The 27,229-nt window shown below is 35.2% G+C and overlaps 1 protein-coding gene across 1 annotated transcript; it reads right to left on the bottom strand.

The window, feature by feature from the left end:
- Positions 1-10,011: 10,011 nt before the first annotated feature.
- On the bottom strand, positions 10,012-26,580 carry LOC141402450 (serine palmitoyltransferase small subunit A). The gene is made up of 2 exons (XM_073983756.1): positions 26,378-26,580; positions 10,012-10,331 (listed from the first exon to the last, which is right to left on the bottom strand). The coding sequence occupies exons 1-2, from the start codon at positions 26,496-26,498 to the stop codon at positions 10,156-10,158; spliced, it is 297 nt and encodes a 98-aa protein (XP_073839857.1). The 5' UTR covers positions 26,499-26,580; the 3' UTR covers positions 10,012-10,155.
- Between the last annotated feature and the right edge of the window lie 649 nt (positions 26,581-27,229).

Here is a 27,229-nt window from a genome sequence, read left to right as displayed (position 1 = left end):
TTATGACACTTTTTTCTATAGAAAAAAATTCATCAGGCCCCTTATGACACTTTTTTCTATAGAAAAAAATTCATCAGGCCCCTTATGACACTTTTTTTCTATAGAAAAAAATTCATCAGGCCCCTTATGACACTTTTTTCTATAGAAAAAAATTCATCAGGCCCCTTATGACACTTTTTTTCTATAGGAAAAAAATGCATCAGGTCCCTGATGACACTTTTTTCTATAGAAAAAAATTCATCAGGTCCCTGATGACACTTTTTTCTAAAGAAAAAAATTCATCAGGTCCCTTATTACACTTTTTTCTATAGAAAAAAATTCATCAGTTGCCTGATCAGGTCCCTGATGACACTTTTTTCTATAGAAAAAAAAATTCACCAGGTCCCTGATGACACTTTTTTCTATAGAAAAAAAAATTCACCAGGTCCCTGATGACACTTTTTTCTATAGAAAAAAAAATTCACCAGGTCCCTGATGACACTTTTTTCTATAGAAAAAAAAATTCACCAGGTCCCTGATGACACTTTTTTCTATAGAAAAAAAAATTCACCAGGTCCCTGATGACACTTTTTTCTATAGAAAAAAAAAATTCACCAGGTCCCTGATGACACTTTTTTCTATAGAAAAAAAAATTCACCAGGTCCCTGATGACACTTTTTTCTATAGAAAAAAAAATTCACCAGGTCCCTGATGACACTTTTTTCTATAGAAAAAAATTCATCAGGTCCCTGATGACACTTTTTTCTATAGAAAAAAATTCATCAGGTCCCTGATGACACTTTTTTCTATAGAAAAAAATTCATCAGGTCCCTGATGACACTTTTTTCTATAGAAAAAAATTCATCAGGTCCCTGATGACACTTTTTTCTATAGAAAAAAATTCATCAGGTCCCTGATGACACTTTTTTCTATAGAAAAAAATTCATCAGGTCCCTGATGACACTTTTTTCTATAGAAAAAAATTCATCAGGTCCCTGATGACACTTTTTTCTATAGAAAAAAAATTCATCAGGTCCCTGATGACACTTTTTTCTATAGAAAAAAATTCATCAGGTCCCTGATGACACTTTTTTCTATAGAAAAAAATTCATCAGGTCCCTGATGACACTTTTTTCTATAGAAAAAAATTCATCAGGTCCCTGATGACACTTTTTTCTATAGAAAAAAATTCATCAGGTCCCTGATGACACTTTTTTCTATAGAAAAAAATTCAACAGGTCCCTTATGACACTTTTTTCTATAGAAAAAAATTCATCAGGCCCCTTACGACACTTTTTTCTATAGAAAAAAATTCATCAGGCCCCTTATGACACTTTTTTTCTATAAGAAAAAAATGCATCAGGTCCCTGATGACACTTTTTTCTATAGAAAAAAATTCATCAGGTCCCTGATGACACTTTTTTCTATAGAAAAAAATTCATCAGTTGCCTGATGACACTTTTTTCTATAGAAAAAAATTCATCAGTTGCCTGATGACACTTTTTTCTATAGAAAAAAATTCATCAGTTGCCTGATGACACTTTTTTCTATAGAAAAAAATTCATCAGGCCCCTTATGACACTTTTTTCTATAGAAAAAAATTCATCAGGCCCCTTATGACACTTTTTTCTATAGAAAAAAATTCATCAGGCCCCTTATGACACTTTTTTTCTATAGGAAAAAAATGCATCAGGTCCCTGATGACACTTTTTTCTATAGAAAAAAATTCATCAGGTCCCTGATGACACTTTTTTCTAAAGAAAAAAATTCATCAGGTCCCTTATTACACTTTTTTCTATAGAAAAAAATTCATCAGTTGCCTGATCAGGTCCCTGATGACACTTTTTTCTATAGAAAAAAAATCATCAGGTCGCTGATGACACTTTTTTCTATAGAAAAAAAAATTCACCAGGTCCCTGATGACACTTTTTTCTATAGAAAAAAATTCATCAGGTCCCTGATGACACTTTTTTCTAAAGAAAAAAATTCATCAGGTCCCTGATGACACTTTTTTCTATAGAAAAAAATTCATCAGGTCCCTGATGACACTTTTTTCTATAGAAAAAAATTCATCAGGTCCCTGATGACACTTTTTTCTATAGAAAAAAATTCATCAGGTCCCTGATGACACTTTTTTCTATAGAAAAAAATTCATCAGGTCCCTGATGACACTTTTTTCTATAGAAAAAAATTCATCAGGTCCCTGATGACACTTTTTTCTATAGAAAAAAATTCATCAGGTCCCTGATGACACTTTTTTCTATAGAAAAAAATTCATCAGGTCCCTGATGACACTTTTTTCTATAGAAAAAAATTCATCAGGTCCCTGATGACACTTTTTTCTATAGAAAAAAATTCATCAGATCCCTGATGACACTTTTTTCTATAGAAAAAAATTCATCAGATCCCTGATGACACTTTTTTCTATAGAAAAAAATTCATCAGGTCCCTGATGACACTTTTTTCTATAGAAAAAAATTCATCAGGTCCCTGATGACACTTTTTTCTATAGAAAAAAATTCATCAGGTCCCTGATGACACTTTTTTCTATAGAAAAAAATTCATCAGGTCCCTGATGACACTTTTTTCTATAGAAAAAAATTCATCAGGTCCCTGATGACACTTTTTTCTATAGAAAAAAATTCATCAGGTCCCTGATGACACTTTTTTCTATAGAAAAAAATTCATCAGGTCCCTGATGACACTTTTTTCTATAGAAAAAAATTCATCAGGTCCCTGATGACACTTTTTTCTATAGAAAAAAATTCATCAGGTCCCTGATGACACTTTTTTCTATAGAAAAAAATTCATCAGGTCCCTGATGACACTTTTTTCTATAGAAAAAAATTCATCAGGTCCCTGATGACACTTTTTTCTATAGAAAAAAATTCATCAGGTCCCTGATGACACTTTTTTCTATAGAAAAAATTCATCAGGTCCCTGATGACACTTTTTTCTATAGAAAAAAATTCATCAGGTCCCTGATGACACTTTTTTCTATAGAAAAAAATTCATCAGGTCCCTGATGACACTTTTTTCTATAGAAAAAAATTCATCAGGTCCCTGATGACACTTTTTTCTATAGAAAAAAATTCATCAGGTCCCTGATGACACTTTTTTCTATAGAAAAAAATTCATCAGGTCCCTGATGACACTTTTTTCTATAGAAAAAAATTCATCAGGTCCCTGATGACACTTTTTTCTATAGAAAAAAATTCATCAGGTCCCTGATGACACTTTTTTCTATAGAAAAAAATTCATCAGGTCCCTGATGACACTTTTTTCTATAGAAAAAAAATCATCAGGTCCCTGATGACACTTTTTTCTATAGAAAAAAATTCATCAGGTCCCTGATGACACTTTTTTCTATAGAAAAAAATTCATCAGGTCCCTGATGACACTTTTTTCTTAAGAAAAAAATTCATCAGGTCCCTGATGACACTTTTTTCTATAGAAAAAAATTCATCAGGTCCCTGATGACACTTTTTTCTATAGAAAAAAATTCATCAGGTCCCTGATGACACTTTTTTCTATAGAAAAAAATTCATCAGGTCCCTGATGACACTTTTTTCTATAGAAAAAAATTCATCAGGTCCCTGATGACACTTTTTTCTATAGAAAAAAATTCATCAGGTCCCTGATGACACTTTTTTCTATAGAAAAAAATTCATCAGGTCCCTGATGACACTTTTTTCTATAGAAAAAAATTCATCAGGTCCCTGGTGACACTTTTTTCTATAGAAAAAAATTCATCAGGTCCCTGATGACACTTTTTTCTATAGAAAAAAATTCATCAGGTCCCTGATGACACTTTTTTCTATAAGAAAAAATGCATCAGGTCCCTGATGACACTTTTTTCTATAGAAAAAAATTCATCAGGTCCCTGATGACACTTTTTTCTATAGAAAAAAATTCATCAGGTCCCTGATGACACTTTTTTCTATAGAAAAAAATTCATCAGGTCCCTGATGACACTTTTTTCTATAGAAAAAAATTCATCAGGTCCCTGATGACACTTTTTTCTATAGAAAAAAATTCATCAGGTCCCTGATGACACTTTTCATCAGTTCCCTGATGACACTTTTTTCTATAGAAAAAAATTCATCAGGTCCCTGATGACACTTTTTTCTATAGAAAAAAAGTCATCAGGTCCCTGATGACACTTTTTTCTATAGAAAAAAATTCATCAGGTCCCTGATGACACTTTTTTCTATAGAAAAAAAGTCATCAGGTCCCTGATGACACTTTTTTTCTATAGAAAAAAAGTCATCAGGTCCCTGATGACACTTTTTTCTATAGAAAAAAAGTCATCAGGTCCCTGATGACACTTTTTTCTATAGAAAAAAAGTCATCAGGTCCCTGATGACACTTTTTTCTATAGAAAAAAAGTCATCAGGTCCCTGATGACACTTTTTTCTATAGAAAAAAAGTCATCAGGTCCCTGATGACACTTTTTTCTATAGAAAAAAATTCATCAGGTCCCTGATGACACTTTTTTCTATAGAAAAAATTTCATCAGGTCCCTGATGACACTTTTTTCTATAGAAAAAAATTCATCAGGTCCCTGATGACACTTTTTTCTATAGAAAAAAATTCATCAGGTCCCTGATGACACTTTTTTCTATAGAAAAAAATTCATCAGGTCCCTGATGACACTTTTTTCTATAGAAAAAAATTCATCAGGTCCCTGAAAAAAAAAAAATTCATCAGTTCGCTGATGACACTTTTTTCTATAGAAAAAATTTCATCAGGTCCCTGATGACACTTTTTTCTATAGAAAAAAATTCATCAGGTCGCTGATGACACTTTTTTCTATAGAAAAAATTTCATCAGGTCCCTGATGACACTTTTTTCTATAGAAAAAAATTCATCAGGTCCCTGATGACACTTTTTTCTATAGAAAAAAATTCATCAGGTCGCTGATGACACTTTTTTCTATAGAAAAAATTTCATCAGGTCCCTGATGACACTTTTTTCTATAGAAAAAATTTCATCAGGTCCCTGATGACACTTTTTTCTATAGAAAAAATTTTATCAGGTCCCTGATGACACTTTTTTCTATAGAAAAAAATTCATCAGGTCCCTGATGACACTTTTTTCTATAGAAAAAAATTCATCAGGTCCCTGATGACACTTTTTTCTATAGAAAAAAAGTCATCAGGTCCCTGATGACACTTTTTTCTATAGAAAAAAAATCATCAGGTCCCTGATGACACTTTTTTCTATAGAAAAAATTCATCAGGTCCCTGATGACACTTTTTTCTATAGAAAAAATTCATCAGGTCCCTGATGACACTTTTTTCTATAGAAAAAAATTCATCAGGGACTTTTTTCTATAGAAAAAATTTCATCAGGTCCCTGATGACACTTTTTTCTATAGAAAAAAATTCATCAGGTCCCTGATGACACTTTTTTCTATAGAAAAAAATTCATCAGGTCCCTGATGACACTTTTTTCTATAGAAAAAAATTCATCAGGTCCCTGATGACACTTTTTTCTATAGAAAAAAATTCATCAGGTCCCTGATGACACTTTTTTCTATAGAAAAAAATTCATCAGGTCCCTGATGACACTTTTTTCTATAGAAAAAAATTCATCAGGTCCCTGATGACACTTTTTTCTATAGAAAAAAATTCATCAGGTCCCTGATGACACTTTTTTCTATAGAAAAAAATTCATCAGGTCCCTGATGACACTTTTTTCTATAGAAAAAAATTCATCAGGTCCCTGATGACACTTTTTTCTATAGAAAAAAATTCATCAGGTCCCTGATGACACTTTTTTCTATAGAAAAAAATTCATCAGGTCCCTGATGACACTTTTTTCTATAGAAAAAAATTCATCAGGTCCCTGATGACACTTTTTTCTATAGAAAAAAATTCATCAGGTCCCTGATGACACTTTTTTCTATAGAAAAAAATTCATCAGGTCCCTGATGACACTTTTTTCTATAGAAAAAAATTCATCAGGTCCCTGATGACACTTTTTTCTATAGAAAAAAATTCATCAGGTCCCTGATGACACTTTTTTCTATAGAAAAAATTTCATCAGGTCCCTGATGACAAAAAAGTGTCATCAGGGACCTGATGAATTTTTTTCTATAGAAAAAATTTCATCAGGTCCCTGATGACACTTTTTTCTATAGAAAAAATTTCATCAGGTCCCTGATGACACTTTTTTCTATAGAAAAAATTTCATCAGGTCCCTGATGACACTTTTTTCTATAGAAAAAAATTCATCAGGTCCCTGATGACACTTTTTTCTATAGAAAAAAATTCATCAGGTCCCTGATGACACTTTTTTCTATAGAAAAAAATTCATCAGGTCCCTGATGACACTTTTTTCTATAGAAAAAAATTCATCAGGTCCCTGATGACACTTTTTTCTATAGAAAAAAAATCATCAGGTCGCTGATGACACTTTTTTCTATAGAAAAAAATTCATCAGGTCGCTGATGACACTTTTTTCTATAGAAAAAAATTCATCAGGTCGCTGATGACACTTTTTTCTATAGAAAAAAATTCATCAGTTCGCTGATGACACTTTTTTCTATAGAAAAAATTTCATCAGGTCCCTGATGACACTTTTTTCTATAGAAAAAATTTCATCAGGTCCCTGATGACACTTTTTTCTATAGAAAAAAATTCATCAGGTCGCTGATGACACTTTTTTCTATAGAAAAAATTTCATCAGGTCCCTGATGACACTTTTTTCTATAGAAAAAATTTCATCAGGTCCCTGATGACACTTTTTTCTATAGAAAAAATTTTATCAGGTCCCTGATGACACTTTTTTTTATAGAAAAAATTTCATCAGGTCCCTGATGACACTTTTTTCTATAGAAAAAAATTCATCAGGTCCCTGATGACACTTTTTTCTATAGAAAAAAATTCATCAGGTCCCTGATGACACTTTTTTCTATAGAAAAAAATTCATCAGGTCCCTGATGACACTTTTTTCTATAGAAAAAAATTCATCAGGTCCCTGATGACACTTTTTTCTATAGAAAAAAATTCATCAGGTCCCTGATGACACTTTTTTCTATAGAAAAAAATTCATCAGGTCCCTGATGACACTTTTTTCTATAGAAAAAAATTCATCAGGTCCCTGATGACACTTTTTTCTATAGAAAAAAATTCATCAGGTACCTGATGACACTTTTTTCTATAGAAAAAAATTCATCAGGTCCCTGATGACACTTTTTTCTATAGAAAAAAATTCATCAGGTCCCTGATGACACTTTTTTCTATAGAAAAAAATTCATCAGGTCCCTGATGACACTTTTTTCTATAGAAAAAAATTCATCAGGTCCCTGATGACACTTTTTTCTATAGAAAAAAATTCATCAGGTCCCTGATGACACTTTTTTCTATAGAAAAAAATTCATCAGGTCCCTGATGACACTTTTTTCTATAGAAAAAAATTCATCAGGTCCCTGATGACACTTTTTTCTATAGAAAAAAATTCATCAGGTCCCTGATGACACTTTTTTCTATAGAAAAAAATTCATCAGGTCCCTGATGACACTTTTTTCTATAGAAAAAAATTCATCAGGTCCCTGATGACACTTTTTTCTATAGAAAAAAATTCATCAGGTCCCTGATGACACTTTTTTCTATAGAAAAAAATTCATCAGGTCCCTGATGACACTTTTTTCTATAGAAAAAAATTCATCAGGTCCCTGATGACACTTTTTTCTATAGAAAAAAATTCATCAGGTCCCTGATGACACTTTTTTCTATAGAAAAAAATTCATCAGGTCCGTGATGACACTTTTTTCTATAGAAAAAAATTCATCAGGTCCCTGATGACACTTTTTTCTATAGAAAAAAATTCATCAGGTCCGTGATGACACTTTTTTCTATAGAAAAAAATTCATCAGGTCCCTGATGACACTTTTTTCTATAGAAAAAAATTCATCAGGTCCCTGATGACACTTTTTTCTATAGAAAAAAATTCATCAGTTCGCTGATGACACTTTTTTCTATAGAAAAAAATTCATCAGTTCGCTGATGACACTTTTTTCTATAGAAAAAAATTCATCAGGTCGCTGATGACACTTTTTTCTATAGAAAAAAATTCATCAGTTCGCTGATGACACTTTTTTCTATAGAAAAAAATTCATCAGTTCGCTGATGACACTTTTTTCTATAGAAAAAAATTCATCAGGTCGCTGATGACACTTTTTTCTATAGAAAAAAATTCATCAGGTCGCTGATGACACTTTTTTCTATAGAAAAAAATTCATCAGGTCGCTGATGACACTTTTTTCTATAGAAAAAAATTCATCAGGTCGCTGATGACACTTTTTTCTATAGAAAAAAATTCATCAGGTCGCTGATGACACTTTTTTCTATAGAAAAAAATTCATCAGGTCGCTGATGACACTTTTTTCTATAGAAAAAAATTCATCAGGTCGCTGATGACACTTTTTTCTATAGAAAAAAATTCATCAGTTCGCTGATGACACTTTTTTCTATAGAAAAAAATTCATCAGGTCGCTGATGACACTTTTTTCTATAGAAAAAAATTCATCAGGTCGCTGATGACACTTTTTTCTATAGAAAAAAATTCATCAGGTCGCTGATGACACTTTTTTCTATAGAAAAAAATTCATCAGGTCCCTGATGACACTTTTTTCTATAGAAAAAAATTCATCAGGTCCCTGATGACACTTTTTTCTATAGAAAAAAATTCATCAGGTCCCTGATGACACTTTTTTCTATAGAAAAAAATTCATCAGGTCCCTGATGACACTTTTTTCTATAGAAAAAAATTCATCAGGTCCCTGATGACACTTTTTTCTATAGAAAAAAATTCATCAGGTCCCTGATGACACTTTTTTCTATAGAAAAAAATTCATCAGGTCCCTGATGACACTTTTTTCTATAGAAAAAAATTCATCAGGTCCCTGATGACACTTTTTTCTATAGAAAAAAATTCATCAGGTCCCTGATGACACTTTTTTCTATAGAAAAAAATTCATCAGGTCCCTGATGACACTTTTTTCTATAGAAAAAAATTCATCAGGTCCCTGATGACACTTTTTTCTATAGAAAAAAATTCATCAGGTCCCTGATGACACTTTTTTCTATAGAAAAAAATTCATCAGGTCCCTGATGACACTTTTTTCTATAGAAAAAAATTCATCAGGTCCCTGATGACACTTTTTTCTATAGAAAAAAATTCATCAGGTCCCTGATGACACTTTTTTCTATAGAAAAAAATTCATCAGGTCCCTGATGACACTTTTTTCTATAGAAAAAATTCATCAGGTCCCTGATGACACTTTTTTCTATAGAAAAAAATTCATCAGGTCCCTGATGACACTTTTTTCTATAGAAAAAAATTCATCAGGTCCCTGATGACACTTTTTTCTATAGAAAAAAATTCATCAGGTCCCTGATGACACTTTTTTCTATAGAAAAAAATTCATCAGGTCCCTGATGACACTTTTTTCTATAGAAAAAAATTCATCAGGTCCCTGATGACACTTTTTTCTATATAAAAAGGTTGAATATGCCGATATAAAATAGCTTTAACTTGTTTTGTTTCTTTTATAGGTTCCAAGCTAATGCTGAACAATTACTATGCACTTTAAAAGAAAATACCGAAACAAATATAACTGAAAGATGTGAACAATTGGTAAGGGGACTTCAAGAAATTATTGATAAACTTGGGAATGATTCATGTTGAATAATATTCAAATTATAACAATTTTTTTTTAAATTACATATTACATACCTAATTTTATGACAAAATAAGAATATTAATTTAAATATTTTTAATTTAATTGTATTTTGTTTAAATATTTGTTTCTATCCTATTTATCCAAAATTACTTGGATGAAAAGATAAAGAAAGAAAGATAAATTACTCGGTAGGCAAATCATTTCAGTTGAAATATTTTTAAGTTTATATGTAAAAAGGAGAAGAAGAAACTCTTTTTATATTCTCACCCCTTTCTCTCCCAACAACCCATTTTTTATAATTAATACCCATTGGAACTAATGAAAGCCATTAAAACCACCACTTTCTTAATTGGTATTAAAGCTTATAATTTTATTCATTTGTATATAAATTTAAATTATTTACTAATATTCGCTTATTATAGAAAAATATGTAGAACTAAAAGCTAACATATGAGCGCAGGTGTTTATACATAAATTCACGATTATCATAATTCAACCTCTTTGGTAATTATCGGGTCCGATAAAACCATCGACGACGACGACGAAAAAGAAGACGAATATGCCGTTGGTGTTAAATATTTTATAATGGTAAACATATAACCAGGTATGTAGGCATATGTCGAATATAAAACAATGCCCAGAGTAGTGGCAAAAAGACAATCTGGAAAGAAAAAGAATACATGAATCATCAAATTGTGTTTCCATGAAGGGTGATTTATTTTGATAAGGAAAATATGCACTGTCACATAAATAATATATAAAAATATAGTCTAGAAAAACACAGGGGACATTACGTAGTAAAATCACTAATTTCTGCGTGTTATCAACAAATACAACACTTTCAATAAAAAATTTATTGGCTCACTTTACAGACAAAGAAACCACCAATTTTGTCAGCATAATAAATGAAATAAGGGTCAGTACAGACGAACAAACCACCAATTTTGTCAGCATAATAAATGTGTATGTTCTAATTTTTAAGGATGTCATTAATATCTGAATTGCAAACACGCAGTTATGGATATTGGATGTCCCGCTTTCAATGAAAGAAATTATAAACAATACCACACTAGAAAGTAAGTACTAGCGGCGGGTTCTTTGACACCGGATTAACATGTGGGTGCATATCAGATTTTGCTCTGGATACGTCCTCGGTGAGGGTCTATTTTGCTTAATGCTACATGAACAGAACCGAGTTGTGGCATTCGGCGCTTTATAATGACCCGAGGTATATTACGCTGGTTAAACAATTGATAGTTTATTATTTACAATAGGCTAGGAAATTCCCAATCATCGAGCTAAAAATAGTATCGGACTCCACTCTTTGATATTATAAAAGTTTCCTCGTCTGTTCAAGGATGTTGGTTGCAAATACAAATATTTTTTCTGAAGATCCCTAAAAGCAATCCGATTTGTAGATCCCTACAAGTGGGGAGTCGCCACTGGAGACATGATTTACTCCCTAAACAAAATAAACACCCCCTCCCACCAAGCACTCAACTTCCCCGCCCTCAATTACTCACTCGCGAGTAAAAACGAGCAAATCGGACTTTTTGCACGCACTCTTCGAGTACTCCCACTCGCGAATAAAAACGACCAAATCAAAGTTCTGCTTTCATGCATCAACTCGAAAAAAGACAAATTTTCAGCAAAAAAATTGGGAATTTTTTTTAATGTTTATTCAGCAAAATATAGAAATAGACCTTTCATTTCTTTGGTGAAATTTGACGAAGATTATTTTTGTCTTTGACGTCATCTCCTAAAATTTGAATAAACTCAGATGAAGTCCGACTAAAACGTGTTTTTCATTTTTAGAGATTCCTGGCGATTAGGTAAGATTTACAGATTTGTTGTATTCTGAGACCTATAGTAAAATTTTATGAAAAACAATTTTGTAGAATTTTGGATTTGATATGATCACATTTTAAAAAAGTTTTTTGAAACATTTTTGAAAAAAGGACCAAAAAGTCCCCTTTATATTTATTCCTCATATCCTCCTCAGTAAAGTTGTCCAAATACCTAAAATGCAAGGATTCCAAGATATCTTAACTCGAATATTTCGAAAGAAATAGAAATGGGCGGAACTTGCCCTGCCTACTTTGGTTACTTTCCGATGTAAACTTTAAAAACGCCGATACACGAGTCTCGTATTTTTAGCCCTACTTTCATAATCTACTCAGTTTTCCTTGTCATTATACCCTCAGCCTTTAGGCTAGAAAGGGTATATACACTTTCATACGGGCAAAATGTGCCTCATCAAAATAATCCCCAAGTATGTTTGGACGAAATGTGTTTCAGACAATTTGGAGTCGATTTAGCAATGTCCGTCCGTCTGGCTGGTGGTGCGCACGACAACTCTCAAACGGATGTGCCGATTTGGTCCAAAATTTGGCTATCGTAATATTTTGTCCAAACTTAGTTTAAGTTCGAAGATGGGCCATATCAGTCTACTCCTACAGGTACCTCCCCCACAAAAGTTCGAAAACGCTCGGAAAATTTGTGCGCACGATAACTCTTGAAGGGATTAACCGATTTGGTCCATCGTAAAATGTGTACCAGACTTAGAAAGGGTTTCAATATGGAATCAATCGGTATACTCTTTCGGGTACCTCCCAACCAACTTTCGGAAAAGTTCAGATTAGCGCCTGCTCTCGAATTGCTTTGATTTTTGTTGTAGCAACTTATATTCACTGCCCCCCATACGACGGTACAAGTTTCATCAGGGGCAAGTCCATACTTACTGAGAAAATAGCCCGAAAGGTGCAAAAAAACCTATGACACCGTGTGTAGTGGTTGGAGCGTAAATTAACTCTCGAACGGATATTCCGTTTCGGTCAAAATGTGGACTTCGTAATATTTTGTGCAAACTTAGTTTAAGTTCGAAGATAAGCCATATCGGTCCACTCCTTTAGGTACCTCCCCCACAAAAGTTCAAAAATGTTCGGTAAAATTGTGCGTACGATAACTCTTGATGGGAGTGACAGATTTGGTCCATACTTTACACATCCTAATACATCTGCCATATGTACATATGTATATCAGGTTTGAATAATGACTATATTTGCCCACTCATTCGGATACCTCCCACACAAAATTTTGGATCAATTCACTTTAAGACCTGCTCTCTGATCACTTTGATTTTTGTTGAAGCAACTTTCATTCGCTGCCTCAATTACGACAGTAAAAGTTTTTTCAAGGGCAAGTCCATACTTCTTGAGAAAAAAGCCCGAAAGTTGTAAAAACCACCTATGGCACCATATGTAGTTTGAACGGAATACTGCGTTCGTCCACACTTTGGATATCGTAATATTTCTTCGAATATTAGATGAAATTCGAAGGTGGAAGGAGTGGACCTTCCGATACCTCCCGCGCAAAAGTTCGAAAATATTCGATAAAATGGTACTCTAAATATTGTCGAAACTCAGTTTAAACAAGTAAAAAAGTGTCTGTCTGCTTTGCCGACAGATATATACCCTCAGCCAATGTGAAGCGAAACTTCCACCTCCGGACAGATCGAATGTATTTAAGGTCTCTTCAGAATTTTGTGTCCCTTTTTGGACATATGTATGAACTTGCCGACAAAAATGTGGATTAGGAATTAACTGCACTAAGACACAAATGTTGAACTTTTGTAGGGCAGGTACCCTTAGGGAGGACCGATATTTACCATTTTAGAAGTTAAACTAAATTTTGATAAAATATTAGGAGATCCAAAGTTTAGATCAAATTGCCCCCGCCACATATGGTACATAGGTGTTTTTACACCTTTCGGGCTGTATTTCCAAGAAATATGGACTTGCCCCTGAATAAACTATTACCTTCGTAATGGTGGTAGCGAATGCAAATCGCTTCAACAAAAATCAAAGTGATTCAATAGCAGGTCTTAAAGTGAACTTATCCAAAATTTTGTGTGGGAGGTACGGGATGGAGTGGACAAATACAGTCCATATTCGAACCTGATCTATATCTGGTAGATATTATGAGAATGTGTAAAGTATGGACCAAATCGGCCACCCCCATCAAAAGTTATCGTGCGCACAATTTTTCCGGATATTTGTGTACTTTTGTGGGGTAGGTACCTGAAGGAGTGGACCGATATAGCTTATCTACGAAATTAAACTAAGTTTGGAAACAATATTACGAAGGCCAAATTTTGGCCGGAATCGGCATATCCGTTCGAGAATTATCTTGCGCTTCCACCCATAAACATGGTGTCATAGGGTTTGTTTTTCAAATTTCAGGCTATCTTTTCAAGAAGTATGGACTGGCCCCTAAGGAAACTTGTACCTTCGTATAGGGGACAGTGAATACAAGATGTTACAACAAAAACCAAGGCGATTCGAGAGCAGAACCTAAACTAAACTTTTCCGAAATTTTGTGTGGGAGGTACTCGAAGGAGTTTACCGATTGAGTCCATATTGAAACCTCATCTAAGTCTGGTAGAAATTTCATATTGTGCAAAGTATGGACCAAATCGGTCACTGCCTTCAAGAGTTATCGTACGCACAAATTTTCCGAACATTTTCGAACTTTTGTGGGAGAGGTACCGGAAGGAGTGGACCGATATAATCCATCTTTGAACTTGAATTAAGTTAGGTCAAAATATTACGAAAGCCAAATTTTTGGACCGAATCGGCAGATCCATTCGAGAGTTATATTGCGCTCCAACCACTGCACACGGTGTCATAGGGTTTTTTGCAACTTTCAGGCTATTTTCTCAGGAAGTATGGACTTGCCCCTAATGAAACTTACAGCGTCGTATAGAGGACAGCGAATACAACTTGCGTAAACAAAAATCAAAGCGATTCGAGACCAGGTCCTAAACTGAACTTTTCCGAAATTTCGTGTGGGAGGTACCTGAAGGAGTGGACCGATTGAGTCCATATTGGAGCCTCATCTAAGTTTGGTAGAAATTACACGATGCGCAAAGTATGGACCAAATCAGTTATTCCCTACAAGAGTTATCGTGCGCACAAGTTTTGCGACAATTTTTGAACATTTGTGGGGGAGGTACCTGAAGGAGTGGACCTATATGGCCCATCTTCGAAGTTAATCGAATCTGGACGAAATATTTCGATACGCAAAATTTGAACCGAATCGATTGATACGTTCGAGAGTTATCGTGCGCACCAGCCAGACAGACGGACGGACATTGCTAGATCTACTCAAAATTGTCTAAAACGGATATCGTACAAACATACTTGGGGTCTAAAACCATTATTTCGATGAGGCACATTTTTGGTCGTATCAAAGTGTAAATACCCTCTTTAGCCTAAAGGCTGAGGGTATAAAAAGCACTATCTATCGATATCCCCGCAAATTTTTGGGCTTTAATCCTAGCCATATTGTTTTTGTTTTGAAGATACCAAGGAACGGTCCTGACCGGTTTTAACATGGCAAAGCCCAGGATTTATCTTGGTCCCTCTTTCATCTTAAGTGGACACTGACCTCCCCGTGGTGTCACCTGGGGAACTGCCTTTAATACCCGTTAAAGGTAACTTTTTATAACTCTGTAACTTTTTATAAATAAAGGAAAGGTAATGAGCTAACATGTGCCGCGCGTTCACCCATAAGAACGATAAAAACTTGGGTTTGGGCGTCGGGTTAGTAACCCTCCCCTAGAAAAAACAGCCTACTATGAAAAAACGAAAGAAAAGAAAAACAAATCCCTCTAAAGTTGACGAACCCCGCAAACGTTTTAAGGACCATGATCTGCGAATCTGCACCTGGAATGTTCGTACTCTTTATAGAGAAGGTGCAGTTTTCGCATTGACAGACGTACTCGAAAAGTACAAGGCCGATATTACTGCCATACAGGAAATACGATGGATTGGGAAAGGAGTCACAACAACACCTAAAGGTGACGCACTGTACTATAGCTGCCATGACGTAAAGCATGCGTTTGGTTGCGGATTCATAGTTAGTCGGAGGCTAAAACATCTGGTATCAAGCTTCACCCCAGTGAATGAAAGACTTGCTGCAATTCGAATAAAAGCTAAATTCTTCAACATCAGCTTTATTTGCGCTCATGCTCCCACTGAAGAAAAGGACGAACATACCAAAGATATATTTTACGAGCGCTTAGAAGAAACATATGACCGTTGCTCTGCCCATGACATTAAAATCATTCTAGACGATTTTAATGCCAAAATTGGAAAGGAGAATATTTTTGGCCCAACAGTCGGGAAATTCAGTCTCCACAGTAAAACATCTGACAATGGTATGAGGCTGATAGACTTTGCAGCTGCAAAAAACATGGTATTTAGCAGTACCAGATTTAATCATCTAGATATTCATAAGGGCACCTGGCTGTCTCCAGATCAGAAAACAAGAAATCAAATTGATCATGTTGTGATAGATGGAAGACATTCATCGAGCGTGTTGGATGTACGATCGTTCCGAGGCGCAAACATTGATTCGGACCACTACCTTGTTGCAGCAAAGGTACGCACCCGCTTAAACGTAGCAAACAAAGTACGAACAGACACAACACGAAAGTCAGACATCGGTAAGCTGCAATCACAACAGATAGCCACAGCATATTCCACTCAACTAGCCCAATTGCTTAATCAAAGCACTACTCATCCCGATAACATTTCAGCGCAATGGCAAAGCATTGCCCACTCCACGCAAACAGCCGCAAAATCCATACTTGGATACCAGAGACCACCACCAAGGAATCCATGGTATGATCAGGAGTGTCGTGCTGCCACCGAAGAAAAAAATGCGGCATATAGGGCTACTTTACAATCCGTAGCGCACGAGAGAGATACAGGGAGAAAAGGAGAGAGGAGAAACGTCTTTTCCGCAGGAAAAAGAGAGAGATGGAAAAGCGGGAGTGTGAAAAAATCGAGATGTACAGGAGCCAGAATGAAGTCCGAAAATTCTACCAAAGAGTCAAGCATCAAACTGATGGCTTGTGTACAGGCACATCCTCCTGTAGAGACCAGCAAGGTAATTTGGTAACTGATACAGATAGTGTACTCAGGATATGGAAAGAACATTTTTCAAAACTGTTGGTATCCAATAGCAGCGAAGACGACGAAGATACCACAGTCCCAATCCCAGAAGATGGTATTGAATGTATACCGCCCAGCCAAGATGAGGTAAAGACAGCAATAAATCTGCTGAAGAATAATAAGGCATCAGGAGCCGATGGCTTACCAGCCGAGCTGTTCAAAACCGGAGGCGACACGCTGATATAGTTATTCATCAGCTAGTTAGCACCATCTGGCAGGAAGAACGAGTACCCGACGATTGGAACCTGAGTATCCTGTGCCCCGTCCACAAGAAGGGAGATAAGACTGTATGCTCTAACTATAGGGGCATAACTCTACTCCCTATTGCCTACAAGATCGTGTCACACGGTGCTCTTGAAACAATTTTAAATGGAAGGTGCATACACCTTGGAAGTTTTTACGGATTCTGAAACTACAATGTTCGTAGATGAGAAAAATCAAAAAACAAAAAAAATCGCCGGAGCGCTTTTTAAATAAATCGCGATTTAAGTTGACATTTTTAGGGGTTGTTTAGGTTTTCACGATTTTGCTTAGAAAACGCAAGTCCTATCAAAATGAAACTAAAGAAAATGTTGTAGCTATGAAAATTCACTACAAGATCGACTTTTACGGTATTTTCGTAGTTTTTACCATTTTTGAGATATAGAAGTTCAAATTGGGACAATGCACTGACTGTATCGCCCCCTTATAAAACAATACAATGAAGGGTGCGCCTTAACTAACTTTTGATGAAAACCCTTTACACCGGGAAAGTTTTTTGTGAACTTTGAAACAGCTGTGTTCATAGATGAGAAAAATCCAAAAACAAGAAAAAATCGCTGTAGGGATTTTTAAATAAATCGCGGTCAAAATTCACATTTTTAGGTGTTTTTTAGATTTTCACGATTTTACTTGGAAACCGCAAGTCCAATCGAAATGGAGCTAAAGAAAATGTTATAGCTGTGAAAATTCTCTAGAGGATTGACGTTTATCATTTGTTCCTAGCCTGTACCATTTTTGAGATAAAGAAGCTCAGTTTACATATTTAGGTTTTTTTGTTAGTGTTTCGCGATTTTGCTTGAATACGGTAAGTCTTATCGATGTGGGACCTGAAAAAATCTTAAAGCTGTGAAAATTCTCTACAAGACTGGCTTAAGTAACTTATTCTAAGTTGTAACATTTTTATAGATATATAAGTTTAAGTTGGGAATTTGCAGTCATGACATTGTTTTATAAGGGGGCGATACAGAATTGAATTGAATTTGAATTGTCCCAATTTGAACTTCTATATCTCAAAAACGGTAAAACCGACGAGAATACCATAAAGGTCAACCTTGTAGAGAATTTTTATAGCTACAACATTTGTTTTAGTCCCATTTTGATAGAACTTGCGGTTTCTAAGCAAAATCGCGAAAACCTAAACAACCCCTAAAAATGTCAACTTAAATCGCGATTTATTTAAAAAGCGCTCCGGCGATTTTTTTTGTTTTTTGATTTTTCTCATCTATAAACATTGTAGTTTCAGAATCCGCAAAAACTTCCGAGGTGTAAGCACCTTCCATTTAAAATTATTTCAAGAGCACCGTGGTCAGGGATATTGTGCGAACGACTCAAGCCAATGGTCAACGAGATAATTGGACTATACCAATGCGGCTTTAGACCTGGCAAGTCCACCATTGACCAGATATTTACCCTACGGCAAATCCTGGAGAAGACCCAAGAGATGCAGATCGACACCTACCACCTTTTTGTCGATTATAAAGCAGCCTTCGACAGCCCGCTGCATTCAAAGGTATTCCAATTTCAAAGGTATTGGAATTTGGTATCCCTGCAAAGCTCATCCGGCTTTGTAAAATGACTTTAACTGACACGACATCCTCAGTTAAAATAGGAAAGAACCTCTCCGAAGAGTTTGGTACCAAATGAGGTTTCAGACAAGGAGACAGCCTTTCATGTGATCTCTTTAACATCCTGCTGGAAAAGGTTATACGAGAGGCAAACGTCAAAAGAAGTGGCACAATCTACACCAATAGCCACATGTTACTTGCTTATGCTGATGATATAGACATCATGGGACGATCAGTGAAAGAAGTAACACATACGTTTATGAAGGTCGAAGGAGAATCTGATAAAGTAGGTCTGGCGGTAAACGGCGGGAAGACTAAGTTAATGGTCCATAGAGATCAGACCAATTGTAAAGTTGGTTCCTATAATTTTGAGGTAGTAAAATACTTCGTCTACATCGGCACCTCCGTGAACACAACAAACGACATCAGTTGTGAAATAAAAAGACGAATTGTATTGGCCAAAAGATGCTACTTTGGTTTAAGTAAGCAGTTTAAAAACAAAGCCACATCTATTCAAACAAAAATAACGCTCTACAAAACACTGATACTACCCTGCTGATGTTTGGCTAGAAAGCCTGGGTATTTGCGCAAGCAGACATGGCAGTGCTTGGTGTGATTGAAAGAAATTTTCTTCGAAAGATCTACAGACCAATCTGCGTTGACGATGAATATCGACGTCGCATGAACCACGAGCTGTATCTGCTGTACAACGACATCAATATTGTTAAACGTATCGAGATGCAGCGATTGCATTGGCTAGGCCATATAATAAGAATGAGCGATGATGAACCCGCTAAAAATGCGTATAAATACGGACCGCTTGGCGGTGCACGCAGAATTGGCAGGCCAAGGAATAGATGGCGCAAACAAGTGGATGATGAGATGAAAAGGCGCGTCATTCCAGAGTGCGAAGCAACAAATAGAGAGAATTGGAGATCTTTTCTTAATTCGGTCTATGGAACAAATGTTCTGTAATGGGCCAGCTAAGTAAGTAAGTCAGAACAAATTGTTTGAAATTATCAGTTGTACAAGAATTAAGAAAATTGCTTAGCGTGAATTGTTAAATGAGGACTAGGGTAAGTGCTCCTAAGTTCCGCAAGTACAGAAAATGCATTTTGCGATGGTAGAGAATATTCAAAATAACACATTAGAAAAAAAAATTATAACAAAATATTTATAATTCTGCTACAGGGACAACAAAATGTCAAGTTTTCTAGTAGTCGGCATGGGGTAAAAAATGTGTTTTGTGGAAAAATCTTAAAAAATGTTAAATGAATATAATAAGTTCTAATTAATAAAAACAGCTTGAATAAAAAAATAGTTTTAAATTATTTTAGGCATAGTTTAAAGTGCGTATATAGCACTATAGGTAATTTGGACAGGTTTTTAGCCAAAAAAGCGATTTTTGCTCTCTTAATAACGCAAGTTTTATACGTGTTCATCTGTAAAATTCTTATTAAAGCTTACTTTTAAATATCATATACATATTAAAATATTTGAAACAGTGCTTAAATTCGTCGCTATCCGCTCAAATCCTATCAAATTGTAAAAAAAATTCTACTCTCGGGTTGATAATTTTTGTACATTATAATCGTGATCTTTTTAAGAAGTTAAATTTGTGTACAAATTTTAAGCAAAAATCTTTAGGAACACAGATCTCTGTTCATTATAAACGTAGTTTATTATAACCGATGTTCGCTATATTCGAATTCTACGTATACGTCAAATGAAAACTCAATCGAAATCCATTGGATTTCATTTGACGTTTAAGCAATGGAATTGACAGTTGAAATCGAGTGGATTTCGTAAATGTAAACTAAGCATTACGTTTATATATAAAACATAAGTCCACCGCTATTTATTTTTGCCTCAAAAACAGGTATGCCGAAAATTAGGTAATTGTTGGTTAGTATATACACGGTGCCCTTGAATTAAATTTAAATGGAAGGTGGTTACACCTGGGAAGTTTTTGTGGATTCTGAAATTACAATGTTCATAGATGAGAAAAATCGAAAAACAAAAAAATCGCCGGAGCGCTTTTTAAATAAATCGCGATTCAAGTTGACATTTTTATGGGTTATTTAGGTTTTTGCGATTTTGTTTGGAAACCGCAAGTCCAATCAAAATGAGTATAAAGAAAATGTTGTAGCTATCAAAATTCTGTACAAGGTTGACCTTAATGAAATTTTCGTAGGTTTACAACTTTTGAGATATAGAAGTTGAAATTGGGACAATTAAAATTCAATTCAATTCTGTATCGTCTCCTTATAAAACAGTCATGGCTGAAATTTCCCAACTTAAACTTATATATCTAAAAAAATGGTACAACCTAGGAAAAATTACATAAGCCAGTCTTGTAGAGAATTTTCACAGATATAAGATTTTCTCAGGTCCCATGCCGATAAGACTTGCCGTATTCAAGCAAAATCGCGAAACCCTAACAAAAAACCTAAAAATGTAAACTGAGTTTCTTTATCTCAAAAATGGTACAGCCTGAGAACAAATCATAAACGTCAATCCTGTTGAGAAATTTCACAGCTGCAACATTTTCTTTAGCTCCATTTCGATTGGACTTGCGGTTTCCAAGCAAAATCGTGAAAACCTAAAAAACACCTAAAAATGTGAATTTTGACCGCGATTTATTTAAAAATCTCTACAGCGATTTTTTCTTGTTTTTGGATTTTTCTCATCTATGAACATTGCTGTTTCAGATTTCACAAAAACTTCCCTTGTGTAAGCGGTTTTCATTAAAAGTTAGTTAAGGCGCACCCTTCATGACATTGTTTTATAAGGGGGCGATACAGTCAGTGCATTGTCCCAATTTGAACTTCAATATCTCAAAAATGATAAAACCTACAAAAACAAGTAAAAAAGTATCAGTCGGCTTAGCCGACAGAGATATACCCTCAGCCTGGGCAAATTGAAACACTTTTTCACAAAAAACTTGTGTATTTAGGGGGTTTCAAAATTTTAGTCGTATGAACCGACAAAAATGTTGATTAGGATTAAAGTTCAAAATTTTAGCGGAAAAGGTACTTAAAGGAATGGACCGACATAGACCATGGGGGTGCCATAGGGGGTTTTTACACCCTTCGGGCTGTTTTCTCAAGAAGTATGGACTTGCCCCTGAAATAACTTTTACCATCGTAATTGAGGCAGCGAATGTAAGTTGCTTCAACAAAAATCAAAGTGATTCAATAGCAGGTCTTAAAGTGAACTTATCCAAAATTTTGTGTGGGAGGTACGGGATGGAGACAATTCGAACCTGATCTATATCTGGTAGATATTATGAGAATGTGTAAAGTATGGACCAAATCGGTCACTCCCATCAAGAGTTATCGTGCGCACAATTTTTCCGAATATTTTTGAACTTTTGTGGGGTAGGTACCTGAAGGAGTGGACTGATATGGCTTATCTACGAACTTAAACTAAGTTTGGAAACAATATTACGAAGGCCAAATTTTGGCCGGAATCCGCATTTCTGTTCGAGAATTATCCTGCGCTTCCACCTATTAACATGGTGTCATAGGGTTTGTCAACTTTCAGGCTATTTTTCAGGAAGTATGGACTTGCCGCTGAGGAAACTTGTACCTTCGTATAGGGGGCAGTGAATACAAGATGTTACAACGAAAACCAAGGCGATTCGTGAGCAGGTCCTAAACTGAACTTTTCCGAAATTTTGTGTGGTAGGTACTCGAAGGAGTTTACCGATTGAGTCCATATTGGAACCTCATCTAAGTCTGGTAGAAATTTCATAATGTGCAAAGTATTGACCAAATCGGTTACTTCCTTCAAGAGTTGTCGTACGCACAAATTTTACGAACATTTTCGAACTTTTGTGGGGGAGGTACCGGAAGGAGTGGACCGATATAATTAATCTTTGAACTTGAACTAAGTTTGGACAAAATATTACGAAAGCCAAATTTTGGGCCGAATCGGCAGATCCGTTCGAAAGTTATCTTGCGCTCCAACCACTACACACGGTGTCATAGGGGTTTTTTTTGTAACTTTCGGGCTATTTCCTCAGGAAGTATGGACTTGCCCCTAATGAAACTTACAGTCAAAGCGATTCGAGACCAGGTCCTAAACTGAACTTTTCCGAAATTTTGTGTGGGAGGTACCCGAAGGAGTGGACCGATTGAGTCCATGTTGAAACCTCATCTAAGTTTGGTAGAAATTACACGATGTGCAAAGTATGGACCAAATCGGTTATTCCCTACAAGAGTTATCGTGCGCACAAGTTTTGCGACAATTTTTGAACATTTGTGGGGGAGGTACCTGAAGGAGTGGACCTATATGGCCCATCTTCGAACTTAAATCGAATCTGGAAAAAATAATTCGATACCCAAAATTTGAACCGAATCGATTGATCCGTTCGAGAGTTATCGTGCGCACCAGCCAGCCAGACAGACAGACAGACGGACGGACATTGCTAGATCTACTCAAAATTGTCTGAAACGGATATCGTACAAACATACTTGGGGTCTAAAACCATTATTTCGATGAGGCACATTTTTGGTCGTATCAAAGTGTAAATACCCTCTTTAGCCTAAAGGCTGAGGGTATAAAAATAAAGGATAATCTTGTAGAGAATTTTCATAGCTACAACATTTTCTTCAGTCCAATTTTGGTAGGACCTGCGGTTTCTAAGCAAAATCGTGAAAACCTAAATAACCCCTAAAAATGTCAACTTGAATCGCGATTTATATAGAAAGCGCTCCGGCGATTTTTTTTTATACCCTCAGCCTTTAGGCTAAAGAGGGTATTTACACTTTGATACGACCAAAAATGTACCTCATCCAAATAATGGTTTTAGACCCCAAGTATGTTTGTTCGATATCCGTTTCAGACAATTTTGAGTAGATCTAGCAATGTCCGTCCGTCTGTCTGTCTGTCTGGCTGGCTGGTGCGCACGATAACTCTCGAATGGATCAATGGATTCGGTTCATATTTTAGGTATAGAAATATTTTGTCCAGATTCGATTTAAGTTCGAAGATGGGTAAAATAGGTCTACTCCTTCAGGTACCTCCCCCACAAATGTTCAAAAATTGTCGCAAAACTTGTGCGCACGATAACTCTTGAAGGAAATAACCGATTTGGTTCATACTTTGCACATCGTGTAATTTCTACCAAACTAAGATGAGGTTCCAATATGGACTCAATCGGTCAACTCCTTCTGGCACCTTCCACACAAAATTTCGGAAAAGTTAAGTTTAGGACCTGGTCTCGAATCGCTTTGATTTTTGTTTACGCAAGTTGTATTCGCTGCCCTCTATACGGCGCTGTAAGTTTCATTAGTGGCAAGTCCATACTTCCTGAGAAAATAGCCTGAAAGTAACCAAAAACCCTATGACACCGTGTGTAGTGGTTGGAGCGCATGATAACTCTCGAACGGATCTGCCGATTCGGTCCAAAATTTGGCTCTCGTAATACTTTGTCCAAACTTAGTTCAAGTTCAAAGATGGATTATATCGGTCCACTCCTTCCGGTACCTCCCCCACAAAAGTTCAAAAATGTTCGGAAAATTTGTGTGTACGATAACTCTTGAAGGGAGTAACCAATTTTGTCCATACTTCGCACATTATGAAATTTCTACCAGACTTAGATGAGGTTCCAATATGGACTCAATCGGTAAACTAATTCGAGTACCTCCCACACAAAATTTCTGAAAAGTTCAGTTTAGGACCTGCTCTCGAATCTCTTTGGTTTTTGTTGTAACATCTTGTATTCACTGTCCCCTATACGAAGGTACAAGTTTCCTCAGGGGCAAGTCCATACTTCCTGAAAAAATAGCCTGAAAGTTGAAAAACAAACCCTATGACACCATGTTTATGGGTGGAAGCGCAAGATAATTCTCGAACGGAAAATACGATTCCGGCCAACATTTGGCCTTCGTAATATTGTTTCCAAAATTAGTTTAAGTTTGTAGATAAGCCATATCGGTCCACTCCTTCAGGTTCCTACCCCACAAAAGTTCAAAAATATTCGAAAAATTGTGCGCACGATAACTCTTGATGGGAGTGACCGATTTGGTTCATACTTTACACATTCTCATAATATCTACCAGATATAGATCAGGTTCGAATATGGACTATATTTGTCCACTCAATCCCGTACCCCCCACACGAAATTTTGGATAAGTTCACTTTAAGAACTGCTGTTGAATCACTTTGATTTTTGTTGAAGCAACTTACATTCGGAGCCTCAATTACGATAGTAAAAGTTGTTTCAGGTGCAAGTGCATACTTCTTGAGAAAACAGCCCGAAGGGTGTAAAAACCCCCTATGGCACCCCCATGGTCTATGTTGGTCCATTCCTTTAAGTACCTTTTCCGCAAAATTTTTGAGCTTTAATCCTAAACAACATTTTTGTCGGTTCATACGACCAAAATTTTGAAAACCCCTAAATACATAAGTTTTTTGTGAAAAAAAAGTGTTTCAATTTGCACAGGCTGAGGGTATATCTCTGTCGGCAAAGCCGACTGATACTTTTTTACTTGTTGTTTTTTGATTTTTCTCATCTACCAACATTGTAGTTTCAGAATCCGCAAAAACTTCCCAGGTGTAAGCACCTTCTATTTAAATTTTTATTCAAGAGCACCGTGTATAGGCATCAACTAATTTATTTAAATTTATTAAAAACACATTACCTAGCCAAACGGTAAATTACTACTCCGAAAAATGTATTTAAATTTTCTTATGTTTTTGATGCACAATTAATTGGGATGTGTACTAATAATGCAAAAATATTGACCTTTCACATAAGTTAAAAATAAATCTAAAAAGAAGGAAAAGGAAAATGGTGCCGACTAATAGCAAAAAAAAAAAACACTATTTTACCAAATTCGAAAATTTCACATGTTTTATAAGAAATAATTTAATTTTTTTTTATATCATGGGAAAGTAAACTAAATAAGCAAATAAGCTTCTGTTCATTGCAGTTGAAAAAAAAATTACTCGGAATGGCGGATGAATGAAGTTAGGCAAAAGCTTAAAATGTCGACTATTTGTGCACTTTTTTTCTATAGAAAGTTTGCCATCTAATACAACACGATTTTATTATTTGTATTTACTTTAGTTGTTTTCCAATATATTTTAATAATTATTACCAACAAATTATTTTGAAAAAGATTTCATTTTAGATATTATACTAAACGGAGAGTTTATACTAAACTATAGTTCAGTAACTCTTTAGAGTTAAGTCATATTGGTTTATATTGTTTGTTTCTACAGTTCCTGTGTCATGATTACGAATTCGCCAAAAGATGATGACCTGAACCGATTGAACTAATTTTCGTTCAAAGCCTTAACTACATAGAAACAAATACTTTTTTGGCAATTCCGTGAATTATTTTTCTAAATCGAAATCTTTTAACCGATTTTTGGAAACAACATTTTGTGGATTTATTTTTTATACCTATAGGTCCTTGTTTCATTATTTGGAAGCGCAAAGCATGTACAACACCAATACTTGTTCAAATTATTCCACGCTGTTTAAATTATTTCAAGGATAAACATTTCCTTATAGTTGTTATAATGTATGTATGCACATGTGTATGCAAAACTTGGCCCAAATACAGGTCATATTTTCACATTGACTCCTTTTTGTTTCTATGAATGTTTTGGAAATACAAATTTACATATGTACATATGCCACTTGCATGCATCAATCACTTCACACCATTAAGCATTTCGTAACAAAGTTGACTCTTCATGCCAGCCGTGGTTTTACTTTTAGCTCAAAAATTAAATAACAGTGTGTGATTTTCACACTATCGTCGTAGCCAATCGTCACCTTCTTCATCGACATATTCATAATAAATATGTACTACTGAATCTGTTCATTTCTTCACATAACTTACTTAAAAAGACTTTTTCCCAAGGCTCACACATCGATATATAAGTATTCAACTCATATAGCATATGCAGCCATTTAATATAGCGTATAAATCGATAGAACGAATCCTTAAGTTTGTCAAACATTGCGACCGCACGAAACACTGGTTGAAATGATACTAACTACCAACATTCCAAGCGTTGTTGCTTCAGAAAAAGAAAATCACAAAAAGAATATAATCTATATTTAATTTTTGTTTTTGGCTGATTGGACTGCTCGGCTATTAGTTGAATAGTATGTACGTATGTATGTAAAATAAAATAAAAAACGGTTAGGAAATGCTAACTCTATATACAAACATAAAGCTAGTCATCATATTTATGTAGCATTGTGGCTCTTATCAATTATTGACTTATGTTGATAATAAACACGAAATGTAATAACGCCATGTACTATTTGTTGGTTCCCAGGTGTACTATATGAATGTGTCTCGTCAATATCAGTTGACTTACTCATGACATTTTTATATCCAGGTAATGTTTTACTAGGGGTTTTACTATCTCCTTGGCCAATGTTTATTAGATTAAATAAATTGATGGATTAGAAAAAGAAAGAGACACACACTTATCAATGGCAGTAGATAAGAGTCCTAGTGGTAAGTCTGTCGGTGTGTTTGTGTGTAACATATGGACATTATCTATACAAGAACAACTCTTTTGGGACGAATTAAATATAGATTTTCAAGAATTCCATAACAAGAATTCTTTATTAAACAACTAAAAAAAGAAACATTGGGTTTCGCTAAATACCCATGGGTTGTGTACTGTAAAAATACAATATCAGGAGTGGTGGACCTAAATTTACTATGACCAGTTAT

Source organism: Musca autumnalis, unplaced genomic scaffold (genome assembly GCF_047663935.1).
Source record: "Musca autumnalis isolate F117 unplaced genomic scaffold, ASM4766393v1 scaffold_4, whole genome shotgun sequence".
Lineage (NCBI taxonomy): Eukaryota > Metazoa > Arthropoda > Insecta > Diptera > Muscidae > Musca > Musca autumnalis.
The sequence above is the reverse complement of the archived record's forward strand: the minus strand, read 5'-3'. Positions and strand labels throughout refer to the sequence as shown.

Excerpts from the sequence above, each read along its gene's own strand:
- LOC141402450 (XM_073983756.1), bottom strand. The coding sequence starts at position 26,498 with ATGTTTGACAAACTTAAGGATTCGTTCTATCGATTTATACGCTATATT. Across the intron at positions 10,332-26,377 it reads TTGGGAAAAAGTCTTTTTAA|ATTGTCTTTTTGCCACTACT; the intron begins GTAAGTTATGTG and ends TTTTCTTTCCAG.